Source organism: Amblyomma mixtum, chromosome 9 (assembly GCF_055824585.1).
Source record: "Amblyomma mixtum isolate Tamu chromosome 9, ASM5582458v1, whole genome shotgun sequence".
Lineage (NCBI taxonomy): Eukaryota > Metazoa > Arthropoda > Arachnida > Ixodida > Ixodidae > Amblyomma > Amblyomma mixtum.
In genome coordinates this window covers 60,701,100-60,720,501 of record NC_143020.1, presented here as the reverse complement: position 1 = coordinate 60,720,501, position 19,402 = coordinate 60,701,100, and the positions used below count along the sequence as shown (strand labels likewise).

Below are 19,402 nucleotides of genomic sequence, written 5' to 3'. Positions count from 1 at the left end.
TGTACAAACTAACTGCACAAGGACAAAGAACAGGGAGCAAGCATAGAGGCGTCATGTTTGTTTCACCCATTTCTTCATCTGTGCATCTTTGGTTTGCACAAACAAATCATATTCATGCTTTCATGTCTGGTGCATTGCAAGCAATTCAAATGCATCAACTGTGCCACCACACTTTCTACACAGTTTCTGATTGGTGCCAAATCGTTTTTTTTTTTTGCTTATGCATCAGATGTCCGCATGTGTGTGCCAAGCTGCCATCGTTATACGTTTCTGTAGCAGCGAGGTCCTTCCAGTGCCTCGCACTTACTGGGAGTGATCGTTTGTTCCATTTTTCTGGTTTCAGTTTAATTCCCGTGCAGTGCAGAGAGAGGAATCCCCTGGAGGCAGTGTGCTGTTTCCTCCGCCATCTTGAATCTGTCTTCGTCTTGTTAATAACGGATAGCTGCGACTGGCATGGTCAGATGTGTTGCAAAGACTTGTGGCCCACCATTTGGTGCATATATCTGCGCTGCTCTCATTGGTGGAAGGCATGGTGCCGTTGCATTTTTTAAAGATATTAAAAATTTTAGACAGCTTATTTTTAGTCTTATCAATTTTCTTGTGGATTATGCGCCATATGCTGCCTCTGCACTTCTTTGTCCCATGATGCTGATGCTGCAAAGATGGAAGCAGGGGAAGTGCTGAATTGTAACTGTAAGCAGTGTAATTCTTGCCTTTGTAAGCAAAGCAACAGTTGTAGAATTTTGAACTGGTTTATCATGGTTTCATAAAAATGCATTGCATCATTAAATTACATTGTTAGATTCAGCTCCTTCATGTATGGTTGTTGTGGTTCACTTAGAACACTTTTGTATGTAGCAGTGTTCTGTTTAAGGCAATTTGAAATGCAGCTGGCTATATCTACAGTCACTTGAAGTGTTTTTCTAGTAATCAAAAGCAATGCACCCACAGATAGAATACTGTTACGCCATATTTAGGTATACCACTATTCGAAGAAAAGTGAGCAGCAGGTAGTGACCGCTGATCTGGATCGTGAGAAGGAAATAACTAGAATAAGCATGGGGTGGAGCGCATATCGCAGGTTCTCTCAGATCATGAATGGCAGTTTACCAATATCCCTCGAGAGAAAAGTATACAACAGCTGTATCTTACCGGTACTCACCTATAGGGCAGAAACATGCAGGCTAACAAAGAGGGTTCAGCTTAAGTTGAGGACAATGCAGCGAGCTATGGAAAGGAAAATGATAGGTGTAACGTTAAGAGATCGGAAGCGGGCGGAGTGGTGAGAGAAAATAAGTGGGTTAATGACATCCTAGTTGAAATCAAGAGGAAGAAATGGGCTTGGGCAGGGCATGTAATGCGAAGGCAAGATAACCGCTGGTACTTAAGGGTAACGGAGTGGATTCCAAGAGAAGGCATGCGTAGCAGGGGACGGCAGAAAGTTAGGTGGGCGGATGAGATTAAGAAGTTTGCGGGGATACAGTGGGCGCAGCTGGCAAAGGATAGGTTTAATTGGAGACATGGGAGAGGCCACTGCCCTGCAGTGGGCGTAGTCAAGCTGATGATGATGTCCTTTATGGATTGTCTTTGGGGTTAGGGATGGAAGCCATGCCAAAATTTGTAGTAGAGTCATGAATTCAAGAGCTTTGTGGGAGCAGTGTCATGAAAACCATACTTGACATTCATTTCATTTCCTGCTGATGTTGGGGAAGAGCAAGAAGCATTCACTGCAATGAGTTGTTTTCTGCGCACGTTGTTGTCAAGAATGGATTACCAACTAGTCCAAACTCACACTTTATTGAAAACAACTGAGTATTTGTTTTATTTCTTTAATGTCAAATATACAATAAGACATCAGTTAAATAGTCAATGAAAATTCATGAAACAGGACTAAAAATAAAGGGCCGGCGAGAAAAGGGGAAAAAAAAAACATTTGATTAGTGCTTTGCTACCATTCTCAAGTGCAGAAAGCATGGTGAATGTTATTCGGGGACTAGCATGCTTTTCTGCCCTTTAATATAGCTGGAATGGCCGTTTCCGAGATGAAGTGGCGTGCGGGCATTCCAGATTTCTTTGCAGCTTCCACTCATTCAAATTTCAGTAATAAAAAAACTAATTTTGAAAGGAAACCTGCAAATTTTCCCGAGTTCAGCTGATCCTCCAACAGACGTACGGCAAAGGAAAAGAGGTCTGTGGCATTTTTAACGAATGCTGGCATGCTTTACTCTCTTTTCTTCTTTCCTAGTTTGAGGCAAGCAATTGTTCACACTTGCCAGGATATTATAAAATATGCGCAAGGCTGTTTGGACCACGTGTTTTCACGTGTTTGCTACCAACAACAACCCTTGTCATGAGCTGTTTGAAAACTCCGACACATGCGAGCACAAGAATCACATGATGGAATGAGACTTTCGTGCATAAATACACATCCATATCAGTTCTTTACTATATCGTCTCTGAGTGTACGCCAAAGGGGGCCTCCCTATAAATGCACATCTCTAAGCTGCCACCTAAAACATAACAAGTGAAGGCAGCATGGTCTGAGTGAATGTTCTGAGGGCATTTGGGATATCATTCACATGCTAAATTCTGATATGGTTGCATGAGGCAGGCTAGCTGAGGAAGCTAGCTCAAAATGAAATGATAGAAAAACAGCCGGTATTTAGAAAATTAAAGCAGACAAATGGTGTGCTAACACTTCAGACAATAATAAGCCATTATTATTTGGCACAGAGACAACTCACTGAGAAATGACAATGCATGTAGTTTAACGCGATTTTTTATTAATTGCCATTGAGACATCAGATCACTAGTAAAACCTCCACAGTAAGCAGCAGATATCAGTAATATTTCAACACGGCAAAGACTAGCCGAAAGTGAAATGATAGAAAAACAGCCGATATTCAAAAAATAACAACCAACCTAATACAGCTGTGGAATGAACTGCCTACTCATGTTGTACATAGTGTCTGCATGACAGCATTTGAATAAAATCTTGACCAATATTTTAATCAGAGCCAACCTGCCTTTTTGTACATACCATTTGTAATTCGCATTTTTTTTCCCGTGTTATTAGCTCCGTCGTAACAGTATTTGAACTTCAATGTTGTTTTTGCACTACTGACTCGAAATGTTCGTTGATATAATGATTCATATTTGACGTTTTGATATATATTAGTGCTTTGAATGAATTGTTTCTGTTCCATTCCTGTCACGACCCTCAAATGAGGGTTAACAGTATGAATAAATAAATAATAAAAATTGCCATGCACATAACTGCACAGTCAATTCTTCTTAATGCTCTCACATAACCTCTACATTTTTCCGGCTATTCCCCTATCAAGCTGGAGCTGCCTTAACCTTAAGGCCATACTTTGTCCGTACTGATAATTTAAAAGTTTGTTTTCCATGCAGAATTGAACAATGATATCCCTGGAATAAAAAGATCACTCTCGTTGAAGTCATTCCCAAAAGAAATTTCCATTTATCTCATGTTACCCATACTAGATATTTGGCGTTCATGTCTCGTCCTCTGCCGTATTTCGTGTCATTCCGAGCTTAAGTGTCCCCTCCAATTTTTCTTTATCACAAATTCACCAGCATAAAAGAAAGCTTACAAACGTAATACAACACTGACAGTGCTTAGCAAGCAGCACTAGTGACAGGCTGGTTAGCTAGCATATTTCCAGCTGGTAGTAAGCAGCAGGACAGCTAGCTAAACATGTTACCAATTGGTTTCAAGGAACACTACCATCCGTTCCATGTTCCAACTCCTTGTGGTGTTTCAAACTGCGTCTCCAACTGAATCTCTTTTGGCACAAGTCACATTGGAAGGGCTTTTCACCCTTATGGGATCTAATATGATTCGAAAGATTTGCACGTCCTGTAAAGGCCATGGGGCACAGCTGGCACTGAAACGGCCTTTCACCCGTGTGGGTACGGATGTGTTCCACCAGGTGACTCCTCCTTGCAAAGCTGCTACCACAGTGGTCGCAACGGTAAGGACGTTCCCCAGTGTGAGTGCGCTGGTGTGCCTCTAGATGGGCCTTTTGTGCAAAGCTGCTACCACATTGGTCACAATGGTAAGGACGCTCGCCAGTGTGAGTGCACTGGTGTCGCATCAGGTTTCCTTTTTCCGTAAAGCTGCGATCGCAGTGGTCACACTGGTATGGGCGGTCGCCAGTATGGATTCGGAGATGCCGCACTAGCAAGCTCCTCCGCAGGAATCTCTTGTTGCAGTGGCTGCACTCGTGCGGCTTATTTTCTGCACATTTATCCTTGCTGGCCTGAGTGGTTCTCGTGGAAGGACTCGCAGAGCGACTCTGATGGCGTGAGTCTTGCCCAGGCGGTGCACCATGATCGGACAGTGTGCTGACCGAACCTGCGTTTTAAAGGCGGAGTGAATTAAATTAAAATGCAGGAACCAAGAACGCACAGTTCAACTGGAGCTAGTGATAAAAGATGAACGTGAAAGACACTCTCATCAACCGCTGTGGATGTTTATCGAGAGTTATATTCAGTAAATAGGCCTTGAGGAGAATTCAGGCCTAAAGCAAGATATAGTGATGCTACTGGCAAATAGCATTTTGACAGTAGCATCACTGAGTACTTTAAACTAAAATGCAGGAACCGACAATACAAAGCTCAACAGGAGCTAGTGATAAAAGACGAATGTGAAGACACTCTCATCAACAGCTGTGGAGTTATATTCAGTAAATTGGCCTTAAAGAGAACTCAGGTCTGAAGCAAGATATAGTGATGCTACTGAAAAAGTGCTATTTGCCAGTAGCATCACTGTGCTTTAAAGGCAAAGCTCTTTAAGCTACACAAAATGCAGGAACCGACAATAAAAGGCTCACTTGGAACTAATGATAAAAGATGAGCGTGAAAGACACTCTCATCAACTGCTGTGGATGTTTATCGAGAGTTATATTCAGTAAATTGGCCTTGAGGAGAATTCAGGTCTAAAGGAAGATATAGTGATGCTACTGGCAAATAGCATTTTGACAGTAGCATCACTGAGTACTTTAAACTAAAATGCAGGAACCGACAATACAAAGCTCAACAGGAGCTAGTGATAAAAGAGGAATGTGAAGACACTCTCATCAACAGCTGTGGAGTTATATTCAGTAAATTGGCCTTAAAGATAATTCAGGTCTGAAGCAAGATATAGTGATTCTACTAGCAAATAGCAGTTTGCCAGTAGCATCACTGTGTTTTAAAGGTAGAGTACTATAGGTTAAAATACAGGAACCAACAATGTACAGTTCAGTTGGAGCTAGTGATAAAGGATGAATGTGGAAGACGCTTTCGTCAACAGCCATGGACGTTTACTGAAAGTTATATTCAGTAAATTGGCCTTAAAGAGAACTCAGGTCTGAAGCAAGATATAGTGATGCTACTGGCAAACAGCACTTCGGAAATAATATTTGCCACATTAACGAAATAGGCCATGACTTTTTAAAAGAAACCGAAGATAGTCGAAAGCAAAGCCTGGAACAGTTGGTGTTGAATGACCCTTATAAGTGGATTTAAACGTTCATTTACATATTGAAACGGTGGTGCCCAATTCTAGAACAATGTGGAGTAGTTCAATGTCTGGTTTGGCGCATTTGGCACAAGGGTGACATCACTGAAGATACCACTACTGCGAATTCTGCATGCTGTTGAAAAAGCACTTAAGCCCGCAGAGAAATGCCACGACTACCAACAAAAATAGGGCAGCCTCTGTAACCCAGCCAAAGTCACTGCCTTCGACCCCTCTTTCATGACAGACACTGCCCTCAGTTCTCCCATGCAGGCTTAAAGGAGTATAGACGCCTAAGTTTTGGGTGCGTGTTTTCTTCTTTGTAATGAGGCGCAAGGCATTGTTATACACGGTTACCGCGTGGTATCCTCCTACGACTGCTAAATAATTTATAATTGAGTTTTCATGTCATACTGTTTCAGTTTTGGCTATGGCTGTGACGTCAAAGAGAGGTTATAGGTCACGTGAGGCATGAAAAACTGCAGTATAATTTATGCTTCTGCATAAATTGTCATTCCAGCTCTTGAGGAAGGCTGCTTCAGCACTGTACTGAATTAAAACAACGAAGCAGTGATTATGTCGCAGTTTTTCCATGCCTCACGTGACCTATAACCTCTCATTGATGCCACAGCCATCGTTCTGCTGTTGAAACCAAAACAGCGTGACAGAAAAATTCGATTATAAATTATATAGCGGTCGTAGGCGAATACTACTTGGTGATTCGTGCAAAGTAGAGAATTCCGCATCATTATAGATAATAAAACACGACGCCAAAATTAGGTGTCTATACTCCTTTAGTACCTAATGAGTGCCAGTCGGCGGAGCTTAGCAACAGAGCACACTGCCATTTACAGCACTTTTCCTGCGAAAACTGAACCTTCTGTTACTTTAATCCTGCTCATTGAATGACAACCTTCACAAAAAGCACTCCTGGGAAACAAATTGCAGAACCTAACCTGTTGAATTCTGTCCAAGAGGTACATAAGGCTTGCAGTCCCCGATGCACAAGCCTGCATTTGAAAGCAAAAACACACCTCTAAGACACAAGACTCCACTGCCAGAGCACAAGTGGTCTTATATGCATGAAGAAGTGAATTGTGGAGTACAATTAACATGCAACAGATGTGCCAGTTTGTGTAAAGTAGATTCACGATGATGAACTTAAGGATAAATCAGCCAGAAAGCAAAAATTTTAATTTTAATTGCTAATACAGATGAGGACTATGCTTAAGCTATCAAACAACTAACGATTACCTGTAGAAACTGGAAAGCATTCGCAACCAAGTCAACACTTGACCAGGGCACATGCACAATTACTGGCTTCATAAAAGGGGATACAAGTCAGTCTATACAAGTATAAGAACTGATGCGTGTTAAGGTGACTGCCATTTCCAAGGCCAAAGATGGCAGTGAAGGCAACCACCTCTTGGAATTGGCTAGCAAAAGCTGTGAAGAATAATCAATAAAAGTATTTGTAATGTGTCACCAGCTGTTCCATTATTCTGTGCAGAATTTGTAGCAATGCTGCATTGTTTTTACAGGCATTTTACGACACATACACGTCTGACTCATGCAACCACACTTGGACAAAAATCAAGAAAAGTGCAGGTCGTAGATGAGTAAATCTTGTAAATCTGACAATGCTTTGTACAAGACAGTTTACGATCAATAGCACACAGAGCTCTAGAGAAACAGTGGGCAAGCATTTTTTTTGTAAAGCAGCTTCACATTAAAATAAAAAACTGCCCAGCTGAAAGATAATTCAGTCCACATCACAATCCCAGCTTGAAATTAAAACACGGTGATACACACAATGAATTCTCAATGGGCCCTGAAACTACCTTGAACGTCCTGCGGATGTTTGGGACGTCCTACGGACGTTCAGTGGCATTTCAGTGCTCATTGGGTTACGGATATGGAAAAGAGTTTTCAGTACAGTGAAAGGAACAAAAAAAATGACAAGAGAGTACTTCAACACCTCATACAATAAAATGCGACCTGCTATAAAGAAGCCTCAAAAAGTAATCAATGATGTCAGGGTGCAAGCTAAATGCACACAGCAACAAATACTGTTTTGACAATGTCAATAAATGCTATGCGCATGAAAGGTAGGTCACTTGTGACCAACCACAACGAATCACAGTGTACTCTTCAGCAACACCACAGAAATTCCAGTAAACCAGTCAACAGCGGCAAAAACACTACAAAGCAAAATTCATCACACAATATTGACAGAAACAGCTTTGTGCAGCTGCTCTGTTCTCAAAGCCCTGATCATTAAACAAAGCAAGTTATAAAAAAAAGATAAGTGCCAAGGTGGTAGAGCCCCATCAGATGATTTAAGCAAGCATCAGCATGAGACGCACAATGAAGAATGATGCGTCAAACACAGAGGCACACAAAGGTTAATTATTCCAATGCATACAGTTTTCTTCTTCGGAGGTTTCTGCTATTTAATTTACACACTTGTACTAAACGATCACATAATATCCAGCACACTTCCACTTATATGCCATCGCACATAATGTCACACACGAAGACCTTCATAATAAACATCACTTCTGTTTCGCCAATCCGGCCATGGTCTATGAACAGGACGAGGTCTGATTCATCCCATTTTGCAGTAAACATTGGCCGCATTTCTTATCCCCGCTATTCTTTTCAATTGACAACAATGTTTTGAAAACAACAGTCCTTTGTCTTTAAGGACGAGAACCAGCAGTACATTTTTTTAATTCCTCCAAGTCACAAATTGCACTGCGCAAGAGAACACAGGTGGGAGGTTGACATTTGATCGATGCATGAAATTCGTTGTGCTCCATGTGTGCCACAACTCAAACGTTACGTAATCTTATTCAGTGCTTAATCTCAAGCCTTCAAGAGACAGCCCTTTTACCAGAGTAACACATAGTTTAAGCTCTGCAGCTCTCGAGCCAAAAAACAAGAACCCAGCACCTCCTAAGTATTTTCAGTGACCACCGAAAATGCTGCTTCACTGCCACACCCTTTATTCCCTCCCTAACCTTTTCTGACCTCTGCCTGCCTCCAGTCGGACTGCCGGTTGTCATTACCAAAAAAAAAGAACTCATCAAGTGTTTCTAAAATGGGCTCAATAAACAAAATTTCGTTTTTATGACAGTGCCCCCTTTCCTTATTAGTAAATTCCTGCAATTTAAACAACTCGATTAAAACAATTTCCACCCCAATTTGTGCATGAAGCACTGAAGCCAGGGCAGGTTGGTGGATGTGGTCTCGGAGCTTTCTTCCTGTGTCAACTTGTGCAGCTTGGCTTATGAATACTGGCCTGCAAAATGACGGAGAGCAAACAAGCATCACTACAAGAAAAATAAGTCTGCAGAGACACTTACGACTGCTTACATGCGAGAAGGTGCAAGCCCGCCCGCTCACTTTGTAAACGCAGTCGACATGCGCTGCCGCGTGATGCAACCTGATGCCGCACTTTTGGCAATTCTACCTCTGCATGGCTCTAGGTGGCTGCCACAGCGATGCTGCCACACCCCTTCTGATCTGTGCGCTGATACGCTTTATGAGTATGAGCTGATAGCTAATGGGTTAACACCCATATATGCAGAATTGGTCGTTCCTTTCTTTACATTCACAGATCCCTGGGAGTCCTCATACCACTTCTGGTGCAGCGTTTAAGTGGTGTGTCACTGCCCTGGAATGGCAGGTGCTGCCATCGATGGCATTTGCGCAATCCAGGTTGCTCTTCCCCAGGAACCTCGCACGACTAATCATTAATTCAACCGCCACCTGCCAGGTTGCATTCGGATGTGCCAACTGTCTACACGAGGACACCATCCTTTAAGGGTACCACTGAGTATTATCACGTGCGTGCGGATTTTCGCTCAATGGGGTAGGTAAGGCTTACGCCTTAAAAACACAATCCCACATGCAGCGGGGCTTGCGTGCCTTTCTGTAAATGACAGTGCACAGAGCAGAGGTGACAAAGCACAAAAAGTACATCTGACTACGCATCGCAATGCCTTCTTTTGCTGACCCAAAACTTGAAAGAATCTGGACTGGAGAAGGGAGGTGCGACTAACATTGTGCTACTAAATATTAGTACATGTTTTAGAAAAGAATGTCACCTACTGGCAGATATGCAATGTCACTTGTCTATCTTTTACAATGCTCTCAATTTCAGCTCGGCTAGTCTAGCTAGTTCTCTTGGTACAACCAGATGGGTTCTCATGCACCTAACTTTGCATACGCAAATCACTGAACATGCTGTCTTAAAAGATATATGCATGAAGGTGACAGTCTCAACAGGCTGCAACAGTATGTTGCCTTCGAAGGTTTTCCCTCGGGCAAGCTGTACTCTTTGTCCTCATAATACCAGTACTAATAAATACGAATTGAAACAAAGCACGGTATTTCATCACACTGATGAATATTTCCTTGCACACATTCAGATTTCCAAGCTGAAGCTCATGCTTTGTCGGAAGTTCCAGGCTCACACTCACTGCTTTCATATTCATCTAAAAGTTTAGGGTATTTGCATGCATCCCCCTCACTGCCAGGAAGCAGCGCATGACTTTTAGCGCCCTTGAAATGTCAGTCTTCCCGCGACACCATGGTTGTGCTCAAAAGAAGCGGCGAGAAAGAAAAATCTTTTTCCTGCAACATATTTCAAAACTGGTGAGCAACTAGTCATCTGGCACGAAAGCTACTGTCCAAAAATTAGCAGTTAAGCATATTATAGAGCCATTTGCTGATACACATATAAAGCAATTATTTTCAAGCAAGGACGGCCTTCTTTGGAAGTGAATCGGTTAAGGTAACGGAGTAGCAGCATAGCAGGGGACCAGATGAGATTAGGAAGTTTATGGGCATAAGGTGGCTGCAGCTGATACAAGGCAGGGTTAACTAAAGGTATACAGGAGGGGCCTTGTTGTACAGTGGTCGTAGTTAGACTGATGATGATGATTAATTCAGCAGACAACTGCGTGTTTGAAAGGCATGTGGTCGCACTCATGGTCTTATACGTGTCCACACACGAGACAATACTACTATTGTGTATGTAAATTTATAGGCTTTGAAGAGTGAGGCATTCGGAAAGTAAAGGTTGGAAGCAGTTTGAAGGGTTCATTCTTGGCAGCTTGTTTTACCTGGCTTACACAAACCTGCAAAATCAAGTAAAGCAAGACAATAAGCACTTAAAACACTCAAATTCTCCTTAAGGAGGTGCCTATATGCTCTTTAGATTCAACAGTCATAATCTGGCATCCCAGTGCTGACTTCAAGGGCAGATTAGTACCTCAAGAGGCTTGGGGAGGAACGGATATGTTTGCGGAGAAGTAGTGCTAAGATACATAAATGCATTTGGACCAGATAGGGATGATGCTGTAATGAACCGGGAACATATTTGATCATAGTATACAACAGTTTCATTTCCATGCGTGAAAGTCTGTTTTAGTGCCTCTATAAAATCCTTTAAGGCAGCCCAGTGGATCAAGAATGGCATGATACATGCCACAACGGTTGACTTTTGATTCCTTCATAGTAAAGGTGTTCCTGGTGGTAGCGAACGCCATGACGAGCTCACTACATCACTCTACGTGAGAATAAGATCGGAAGGTAATGCATATAGACAAAAAAATAAGAACTCTTAGGCGAGCCTCGGCAGATTGTTTGAATGCATTCATATTTTGCTGTTGCTGCTGATACATGCGGAATTGGTCATCGTTTACTTTACAATCATAGATCACTGGGAGTCCTCATTCCACTCCTGGCACAGTGGAGCAGCAGTTAAGTGGTGCGCCGCTACAACGACAGGTGGCTGTTCCAAGCTTAGCCACCGGTGGGGCTTGTGATACCAAGGTTGCTTCCCGAGCAACCTCTCATGACCGTTCATTAATTTAGCTGCCACCTGCCACGGTGGGCAAGTCGTGAAAACATCGCAAGGTTTGCAACACGCGCCACCGGTCACCATTTGCATTGCACAGATGCTTCTAATGCGAATGCATTAAAAGCAAACATCAGTTCTGCCAAGCTGAGATGATACCCGGGCTAAACATCTGCTGGCACTCGTCACTGATTAGGTACTCAAGGCAATGTGAGAACAATGTGTTCTTCCCAGCCCCATATTTTTGAAACACTGTTTATTGTAGAAGCAGCCGGAACTTGCTGATGATGTTGACTGCAGAGAAGTCTCAGTCCGTGAGTTCATGCAGCTGAACAACATGGCCAAAACTTAAAGCAATGAACGTGACCACCAAAATACAAGACAAGGTAGTCAAGGTAAACTTAAAATTGCTCTGCAGTACATACATGGTTGCTGCCAGACCTAGGCCTGCTGTGTTCCTGGCACAACCAGAAGGGTTGTGACATGTGTAGCTTGGCACGCCGTCACCAGAAATTCAGAGCAATAGATGCCCCATTTGAAAGGATACGAGCTTGAGGATACTATCTGCATGGACTTGTAGTAGTTATTCAAGAAAGCTCTTCCTCAGGCAACTTGTACTCTATCTCCCACCAATGTGCTTGCTCTGCCTGCAAAATGACACACAGGAAAGCAGAATAAGCAGAAGGAAAAAATCATCAATGCCACAAACGCACTGTTCTGCTACTGTTCCAACAACTGTGCTCTCGGGAAGGGAAAGAATATAGCATGATCAATGGTCGCCAGAGCTCCATGATATCTCAGCAGCAGCTATTAAAATGTGGGAAGACATTACAACTTGCTTCAAAATCATGAAAGCACAGAGGGACGATTTCGGTCATCTTTCTCGTCACTTATAAGGACAACGAACCATTCATGCGTCGGTAGCCTGTGCACATTTGCCGGTATCCTTGGCCTCTTCACATTTTCCACAGCTCTTGGTTGTTGGAATAGTATTTTGGCGCAGCCTTAGCACCATTTCATCAAAAACCACCAATTTGTAGCAGCATGCAGCAAATTTAATGCAATGGTATTGCTGTGACCGAAGACTGTAATGGCAGAGTGAATCCATGATGTTCATAAATTTTAACGGCACAAGGGCTCCATAGGCCAAAGAGTGCCATGACGCAAGGTGTTTTTCGTCTACACAAGGTGGGGTCAAAGATCTATTTTCCAAGCACGTCACCCCAAGTAAGCCAAGCACCAGGCCAGGGAAAAGCTTGAACGCATTGTAGTATCAGTGGGCACTCGGTGGCACTGGGGATCGAACCCCGCACCTCCCACATGTCAAGTAGAAACTCAAACCACTAAACCATTGCTGCAGTCAAACTGCTTCCAAGCTAACTGTCATTGTAAACTATTACTCGAGCACTTCCGACTCATACTTATTAATAAAAAATCATAACGCAGATCTGCTGTTAGTGATAAAAAGGCCACCATCGTATGGAAGACGTTGAAGTAACGAGCATTAGCTGCTTGGTTTACTAGAATTGATATGAATGAGATGCGAGATGTGCTGTTTCCCAGTTGCTCCCACAGATGGCGCTGTGATCTCAGGGTGGTAGCAGGCCCCACAAAATCTCAGAACGTGGTGAGTAAGAGCTAACGCTCTTGAAAGCATCAAAGGCTCTGAAACCACCTTTAGCAAGAGCCAGAATAGGTCTCTGCAAGTGTGCATGAAGGTGCATCATGCTGTCGCTAGCCACACAGTGAAGACTGGCATCTGGCCTAGCCAGCCTTGCATACAGCACGGTCAATCTTGCACACAAAGCAAGCAAATTTTCATCGCGAAAGCTTCGCCTAAAACACAGGAACAGAATAAAAATATCTCAAGATAAGTTTGCAAACGCGCAAACTATCCTGCGGCAGTATCAAAGGCTTGGCAAATGTCATCAATCAACAACTGGAGCAATGAATTTTGACTTGCTTCTTCTCTGACACAGTACTATCTTAGCTGTACAGTACGCCTATGGCTCCAACATCCAAAAGCACCAATACCTTGAACTTGGGCGGGCTACTAAACTGAAGCAACAAGCATCAATACTAGCCAGCTCACATGTCACAGAAGGATACTTAAATCTGTCCTAGCTCATGTTTTGTCACTGCTGACACACATCAATCAAATGAAAATGTGGCACTGCTCTGAATGAAAGAACTGACCAGGGACCGTATTCCAACTTGCGACCCTTTCGGCAACACCCAACTGGCCGAAACACTTGTGGCTCATTCACTTTCAGTTTTGGCGAATGACACGTTGCCAAAAGAGACCCCCAAGTTGGAAAACAGGTCCAGGTAACTGATTTACAATTTTGCTGGCAAAAAGTGATAGTTACACTTTAATAGTTCCCCTACTTATACCACTGCAGACCATGCTAGCCTTAAGAGCCTCGTGTTATTGTAAAGAACCAACATAACAGGAAATGAAAGTCTCAGAGGAAGCATAGCACGTAGTCCATGTTAAAACTGATAACACAAAAGGTAAGCTGTCTAAATTCAATAAAAAAAGCACGAAGTGGCACCATGCCTCGTACCAACAAAAACTGCGAAAATATACACAGTAGAGCACTGCACGGGCTTATCCGAAAGCCTGAGCCCACAAGCTGGGCTGGGTACAACAAGTTTGTGCCAGGCCTGGGCCCAGGATTTGGGGTTGCAGGCTCAGGCTCGGGCCTGTTTACTTAGGGGCCTGAGCCAGGCTCAGGCATGTGTAGTGAACAGGTACTTTCACTGAGTGCCCACTTCTTATGTTCTCATGGGGTTAAGAAACGGCAGGTCAAGACAGTTAGAGCCAGTTTTCAACTATTTCCAGAGTACGAACTTGTTATCTTCAGTAACATGCCATGTGATATATTGAGCGCACAAAAAAATTAGAACAACGCAGGAAACAGAGAACAATTCCAGCAAAGCAGCATATATACCACTCTTTGCAAAGCTCTCAACTTCTGAAGCACTGTAAGTCTTATCAATTAACACAGTACTGTTGCTTGCCACCTTCTTATAGCTTTGCAAAATTGTAATGCATGGAGCATAAGTACGGCATCCGTGCACACGTAATGAAGAAACATTTTGCTTTAATCATTTAGATGTAGCTTGAGATGAACAGGAATTGTGAGGCTATCTTCGCTGTTTTGGTGATAGATTTTGAGCTCTGAGTGCATCACACTTAACTCCTCCCCAGCACACGCCTTGGCTTTGTAATGTTCCGCACTCAATATTACAGAGCTGAGTATTTCCTGATAATCGTAGTGTTATTTCTTGTTTCAAGGTGGTACTTCCCGGGCTTCCCGTAGCACAGAGGAGGCTGTACGTCCCGGCAAATCTGGGCCTTGGAGGGTGCATCCAATAAATGCTTAGCACATAGAACCCATGTAGTGTGGTTTCTTTCCTTTCAGTATATTTGTTCGTGCTAAGCACTCTTCATAATGTATGACACAATATTTATGAGACTTCTCTCCTTTGTCTGTCAAGTCTTCTCTTCTTTTTTTTTTTTTTCAATTTATGCACCCTTTAATTCTACAAAAGCCACCTATAGTAATTGTCTACGATCCGAGTGCATTAACGCTCCTCAGTTTCAGCGAAGTATGGGCCATGTAAAAGACGACATTTTAACTGCAAAATGTGTCCGAGCCCAGCCGATGTTCCTGCATTTTTTTGTTTTCTTGCTAAATGTTAAGACAAGCGAAAGTGGGAGAAGTAGCTGTTTGAACAGACACAAGCGGACACCTCACTGCCTTTTGGTCTCGCGTGACTTCTTGAGTGTTGGTGGCGAACCGATTGCAATCTTAGAGGCTGTTTGAGATAAGCGCACGGAGATTAAATCCGAAACTAAGAAGCAAATAACGAACTTCGGTTGATTACTTTCTGCAGATTGGTATGTGTGGCATTCAAAGCACCACACTTTGTTCTGGGCAAAAAAAAAAATTAAGAAGTACCAAAACAACCTGAAGCAGAAACTAGAGAATTTTAGACCTCTCTTCTACCAACGATGGACTATTTTTCTTTGAAATTCATAGTAATAACAACATTTGAGCTTCTGTAGCATGCTTAAAGCTTTTGTGTTTCAGGCCTGAGCTGGACCGGGTAGATGAGAGCTTCCTCGGCTCGGGCAGGACATGTATTAGAGAAACCGGGCCAGGCTCAGACGGGTACTGGGCCCGGGCCAATAATTACAGCCTGTGCAGTACTCTTATACACACCAAATGCTGGGCCATCAGTCTGTGCAGCAGGCCGCGCCGATAACAGCTATCCACCTTTAACAATGTGAAGATGGTATCAAGATGACAAACGTTTACCTCCAGGGCATCCTTGTCTGCACATTCCAGCTAAAAGTAAGGACAGTGGTAATCAGAAAAATGTGACAAACATCTACTCCCAGAATGGGTAGGACATGTGAAGGATCCTATTGCAAAAGGAAGGAAAAAAAGGTGTAACGATGGCAGCTGCAGCTCGACGCACACACACAGGTGTCTAATGCATAAGCAAGACAACAAAATTGCGCCAGTCAAAAACAGCAGAAAATCTGTGGGCGTGCCAGCGACTACCAGCCGTCTTCCTTACAACTTCCTCAAAAGCAAATGAAGAAGCTTTCAAAACAAGACTTCAAGCCAGCCACTGTCCTTTTCAGGAACCAAAAACAAATCTAATGGCCACAGAGGTAGCACTGTAACACATATCTGTGCAAAGTAATGTGCATCATTTATCCAAGACGTTTAACCTAATCGTCAGAACAAACTCAAGAAAAGGGAGACCCCTGAAGGAGCTGCTCAACTTGTAATGGGATATACATTACCACTACCATCTAGTACATGGATTACTACTCTCAAATGAAAACCGGTAAATTCGCTTCTAAGACCTCACTGCAGCATCAAATGGCAATAGCAATATATTGTTTTCGTTGTGATGGTCTTGGGTGAAATCAAAGCTCTGCTGAAGAGCTTAATCTTAATCAAAAGTAGATCAGTTTCATTTCACATTGGGACAACATACAGTTAAACTGTAGTTCCCTCGTGCGCGCAACAGGTTTTTGGCACTGTACTGCAATACTCCGCTAGGATACATATGTATAGACCTCCTCCATGTTTGCAAACAAGCGAGGTGGCGCTGCAGTCGCTAGCAGGCTCGCGGTAGGCAAGAGGCCAGGGAGCGGCGTCGAGTTGAGGTGGCGCGGCGCCGGTTTTCAAGGCTTGTAGGCGCGTTTTGAGTTTCTGAGAATCATAGCAATGGTTGATGCTTTCAACTTAGTATTCCTCGAAGTACACAGACTCGCATTGGCCATGTACGGCGTATTTCGCCACAGTGTATTGTACCTAGGCATTGAATAAAATGATAAGTTTTTGACACTCTGCACTATAGCCAGAATGATTTTACCTCAGGACAGTAGTGAGGTAAGCACTGGCGTTTTTTCGCACAGCCGACGTGCGCTCACCATCTGTTGACACACGTGTCGCGCAGTACGAAAAGTGGGGACAGCGTCGATCGTGTCCCGATCTCATAAATCTCGCGTAACCGCTGTTTTTAGCCGTCAGATCAGGCACCAGCCAGGCCGACTTCTTCCCTTCTTAAACTGGTGGATTTAGTGAAAAGTTTGAATTCCTGAAATTATATTCTTTCCTAGCCCTGGGTCTTTGGTTTTGTGACGAAAAAATATAGCAATATATTCAGTAGAAATTCATAGAATTACGGTTTTTAGATCTCTGGTCATCAAAAATTGTGAGGTAATGCGGTTTCTGATGGTCCTTGCACGTCGCGAATTCTGCGGGCTTCCGACGACGGAGTACCACAATGGTAGCATCACTACGAAGAGGGATCAGAGGTTTCGTTGATTTCAGTGCCGCATTTCTTTGACCAAAGTGAAAGCAAAGAGGCCATAACAAGGGAGTGAACTTAAAGGGTTGTTTTTTGATCTACCACATTTTCAGTGATTGGCATCCCTCCCCCCTTCGTAAATTTGTAAATAATGGAAATAGAATGATTTTATTTGTCGCGAACGGTTCCAGATAAGTAGAGAAGTGCAATAAATGTCCCGATTTTTTTCCTACAGGAGCAGTAGTATGTTAGTTATTTTTATAACAAAAGTTTACATGTGACTATGCAAGCATAAGTACTGATAATCTAATAAAAAAAAAGAAGTAATACCGCCATCATAGAGAACAGGGCTTTGGGGACATGCTGGCATAAAAACTTTCCGCACTTTATACTTAATTATTCAAGACCCGGGGTGACTTGACGAGGGTGTTAATTGTAATTACCGAAGAACTGCACCAGGTATAGCTGAAAATAAAACGCATTACTAAAATTACCAGAGCAATTTCATATTTGCACCAAATTTGGTTGCATATATCATGCATCAATAAAGAAAAAACTTTTCATTGCCTCATCCCCTGTCAATCTCGCTACGTGCTCTTTTGGTAGCCCGCCTGCGGTTGTTTCTTTCCAAACAGGCTTCGCGATCATGTACTACTTCATGAAGCAACTTATGACACATGCATGATGCAATGAAAAGGGTGTGGTTTTTAGCACACTTAAAGTACGCTGTTCGAAGCATGCCAACGTGACCGCGCAAGATTGTCACAACTTACCAGACTGCTTTCTACTAGAATCAAATGATCATGTCGGTCATGTTAAGAAATAGTTTCAAGAATATATTAAATGCCCTAAAACGCGCCATTATATTTTCGTATAACTTCTACACACGTAAAAACATGATGTGCTATCAACGAAATAACGCACTCGTTGATGGTGAATGACCTTGCCGGCGCCCGTGCACACCAGCGCAGGGTGATAAGTACGTGCGCAGCTACATGCTTTTTTTTTTTCCTTGCGCAGTTTTAAGCGTACCATGCTGTCGTTCATTTGAATGAGCGCAGAAATTTCCCTGCTATGAAGTACGTTGACTGGCAGCGCTTGTCGACACCCAGACTTCGCGCTTTTACTACTGCGGCCCATTTCCTAATGCGGTAAAACCTATTAAGGCTAATATAATTTTCCATTTTATGATACTACGCGGATCCAACAGCGACGCAGCTGGTCGGTATATGCTGCTTTTGCAGTGCGTAGCCACGATGCAGCCGCCGGTAGCTGCGGCAGCTGCGGTAGGCACGGGCAGGCGGAACCTGTTTTGCCTACCACGCGAAAGTCGCTACTGACATCAGCGCCACCGCATCTCCGTGACGTCGCGGGGTGAAGGAGGTCTATGTATACAAATGGTCCAATTAAACGATCCCACCTATGGAAGCACAAGGCATACAGGTGCAGGCGAGATGTATGAAGCCGCGAGAACGGCAATAAGGTCTAAAAATAAATGTGCAGCAAGATTTTTACGGCACATACCGAAGACACGAAGAAGTGATTGTTCCTACGAAAACAGAGGTGGCCGTAAGTAGAAGCGTTCAGGGAAGATAAAAGAAAGATGCTTTCGTGCGAGCCGCCGGCGACCGACCGAAGCAGTGGTAGCAATTAACTATGCGCGACTGTGTTTTTCAGGCGCACGGAAACGGGCTAACCACGGTACTCCGTGGAAGAATTCGCAAAATAAACTCACAGGAAGATGCCGCACAAGTAATCGCAACAAACCGCAAGGGGGTGGGAGAGCAGGGCTGAATGCTCGTTTGGAGTAGGCGGACAAGTACGAAATGTCGCCTTGAGTGCACGACGTCGCTTTTTCGCAGTACTTACCACAGTTCGGACAAGCCTGCTGCAGGGAGGGGTGCCGTCAAAACATACTATTTCGCCGAGCCCGTTTCACCAGCTTGCCTCAAAAAACGCGCGTGATGGCGACGTGAAAAAGGAAAAAAACAAAAACTATCCGAGCAGAGCAATCAACGTCTGGGTTTGAGAGTAATTGAAAATCATGGATGAATGATAATAGCTTTACCCTTTGTACCGAGCAGTAGCTTTCGCCACCTAGCCTATACTTCCCCCATTGTTAATTTATTTTTCTTTTCCCTTTCTTTCACTTTCGCTCTTACAAT

At 43.3% G+C, this 19,402-nt stretch overlaps 1 protein-coding gene across 1 annotated transcript in view; it reads right to left on the bottom strand.

Annotated features, from left to right (window-relative positions):
- Nucleotides 1-1,893: 1,893 nt before the first annotated feature.
- Nucleotides 1,894-19,402, bottom strand: part of LOC149329239 (uncharacterized) — a 33,209-nt gene continuing 15,700 nt past the window's right edge. The window contains exon 6 of the mRNA XM_089559213.1: nt 1,894-4,381. Within this exon, the coding sequence (XP_089415339.1) occupies nt 3,738-4,381 (644 nt within the window). The 3' untranslated portion in view covers nt 1,894-3,737. The remainder of the gene's footprint in view (nt 4,382-19,402) is intronic.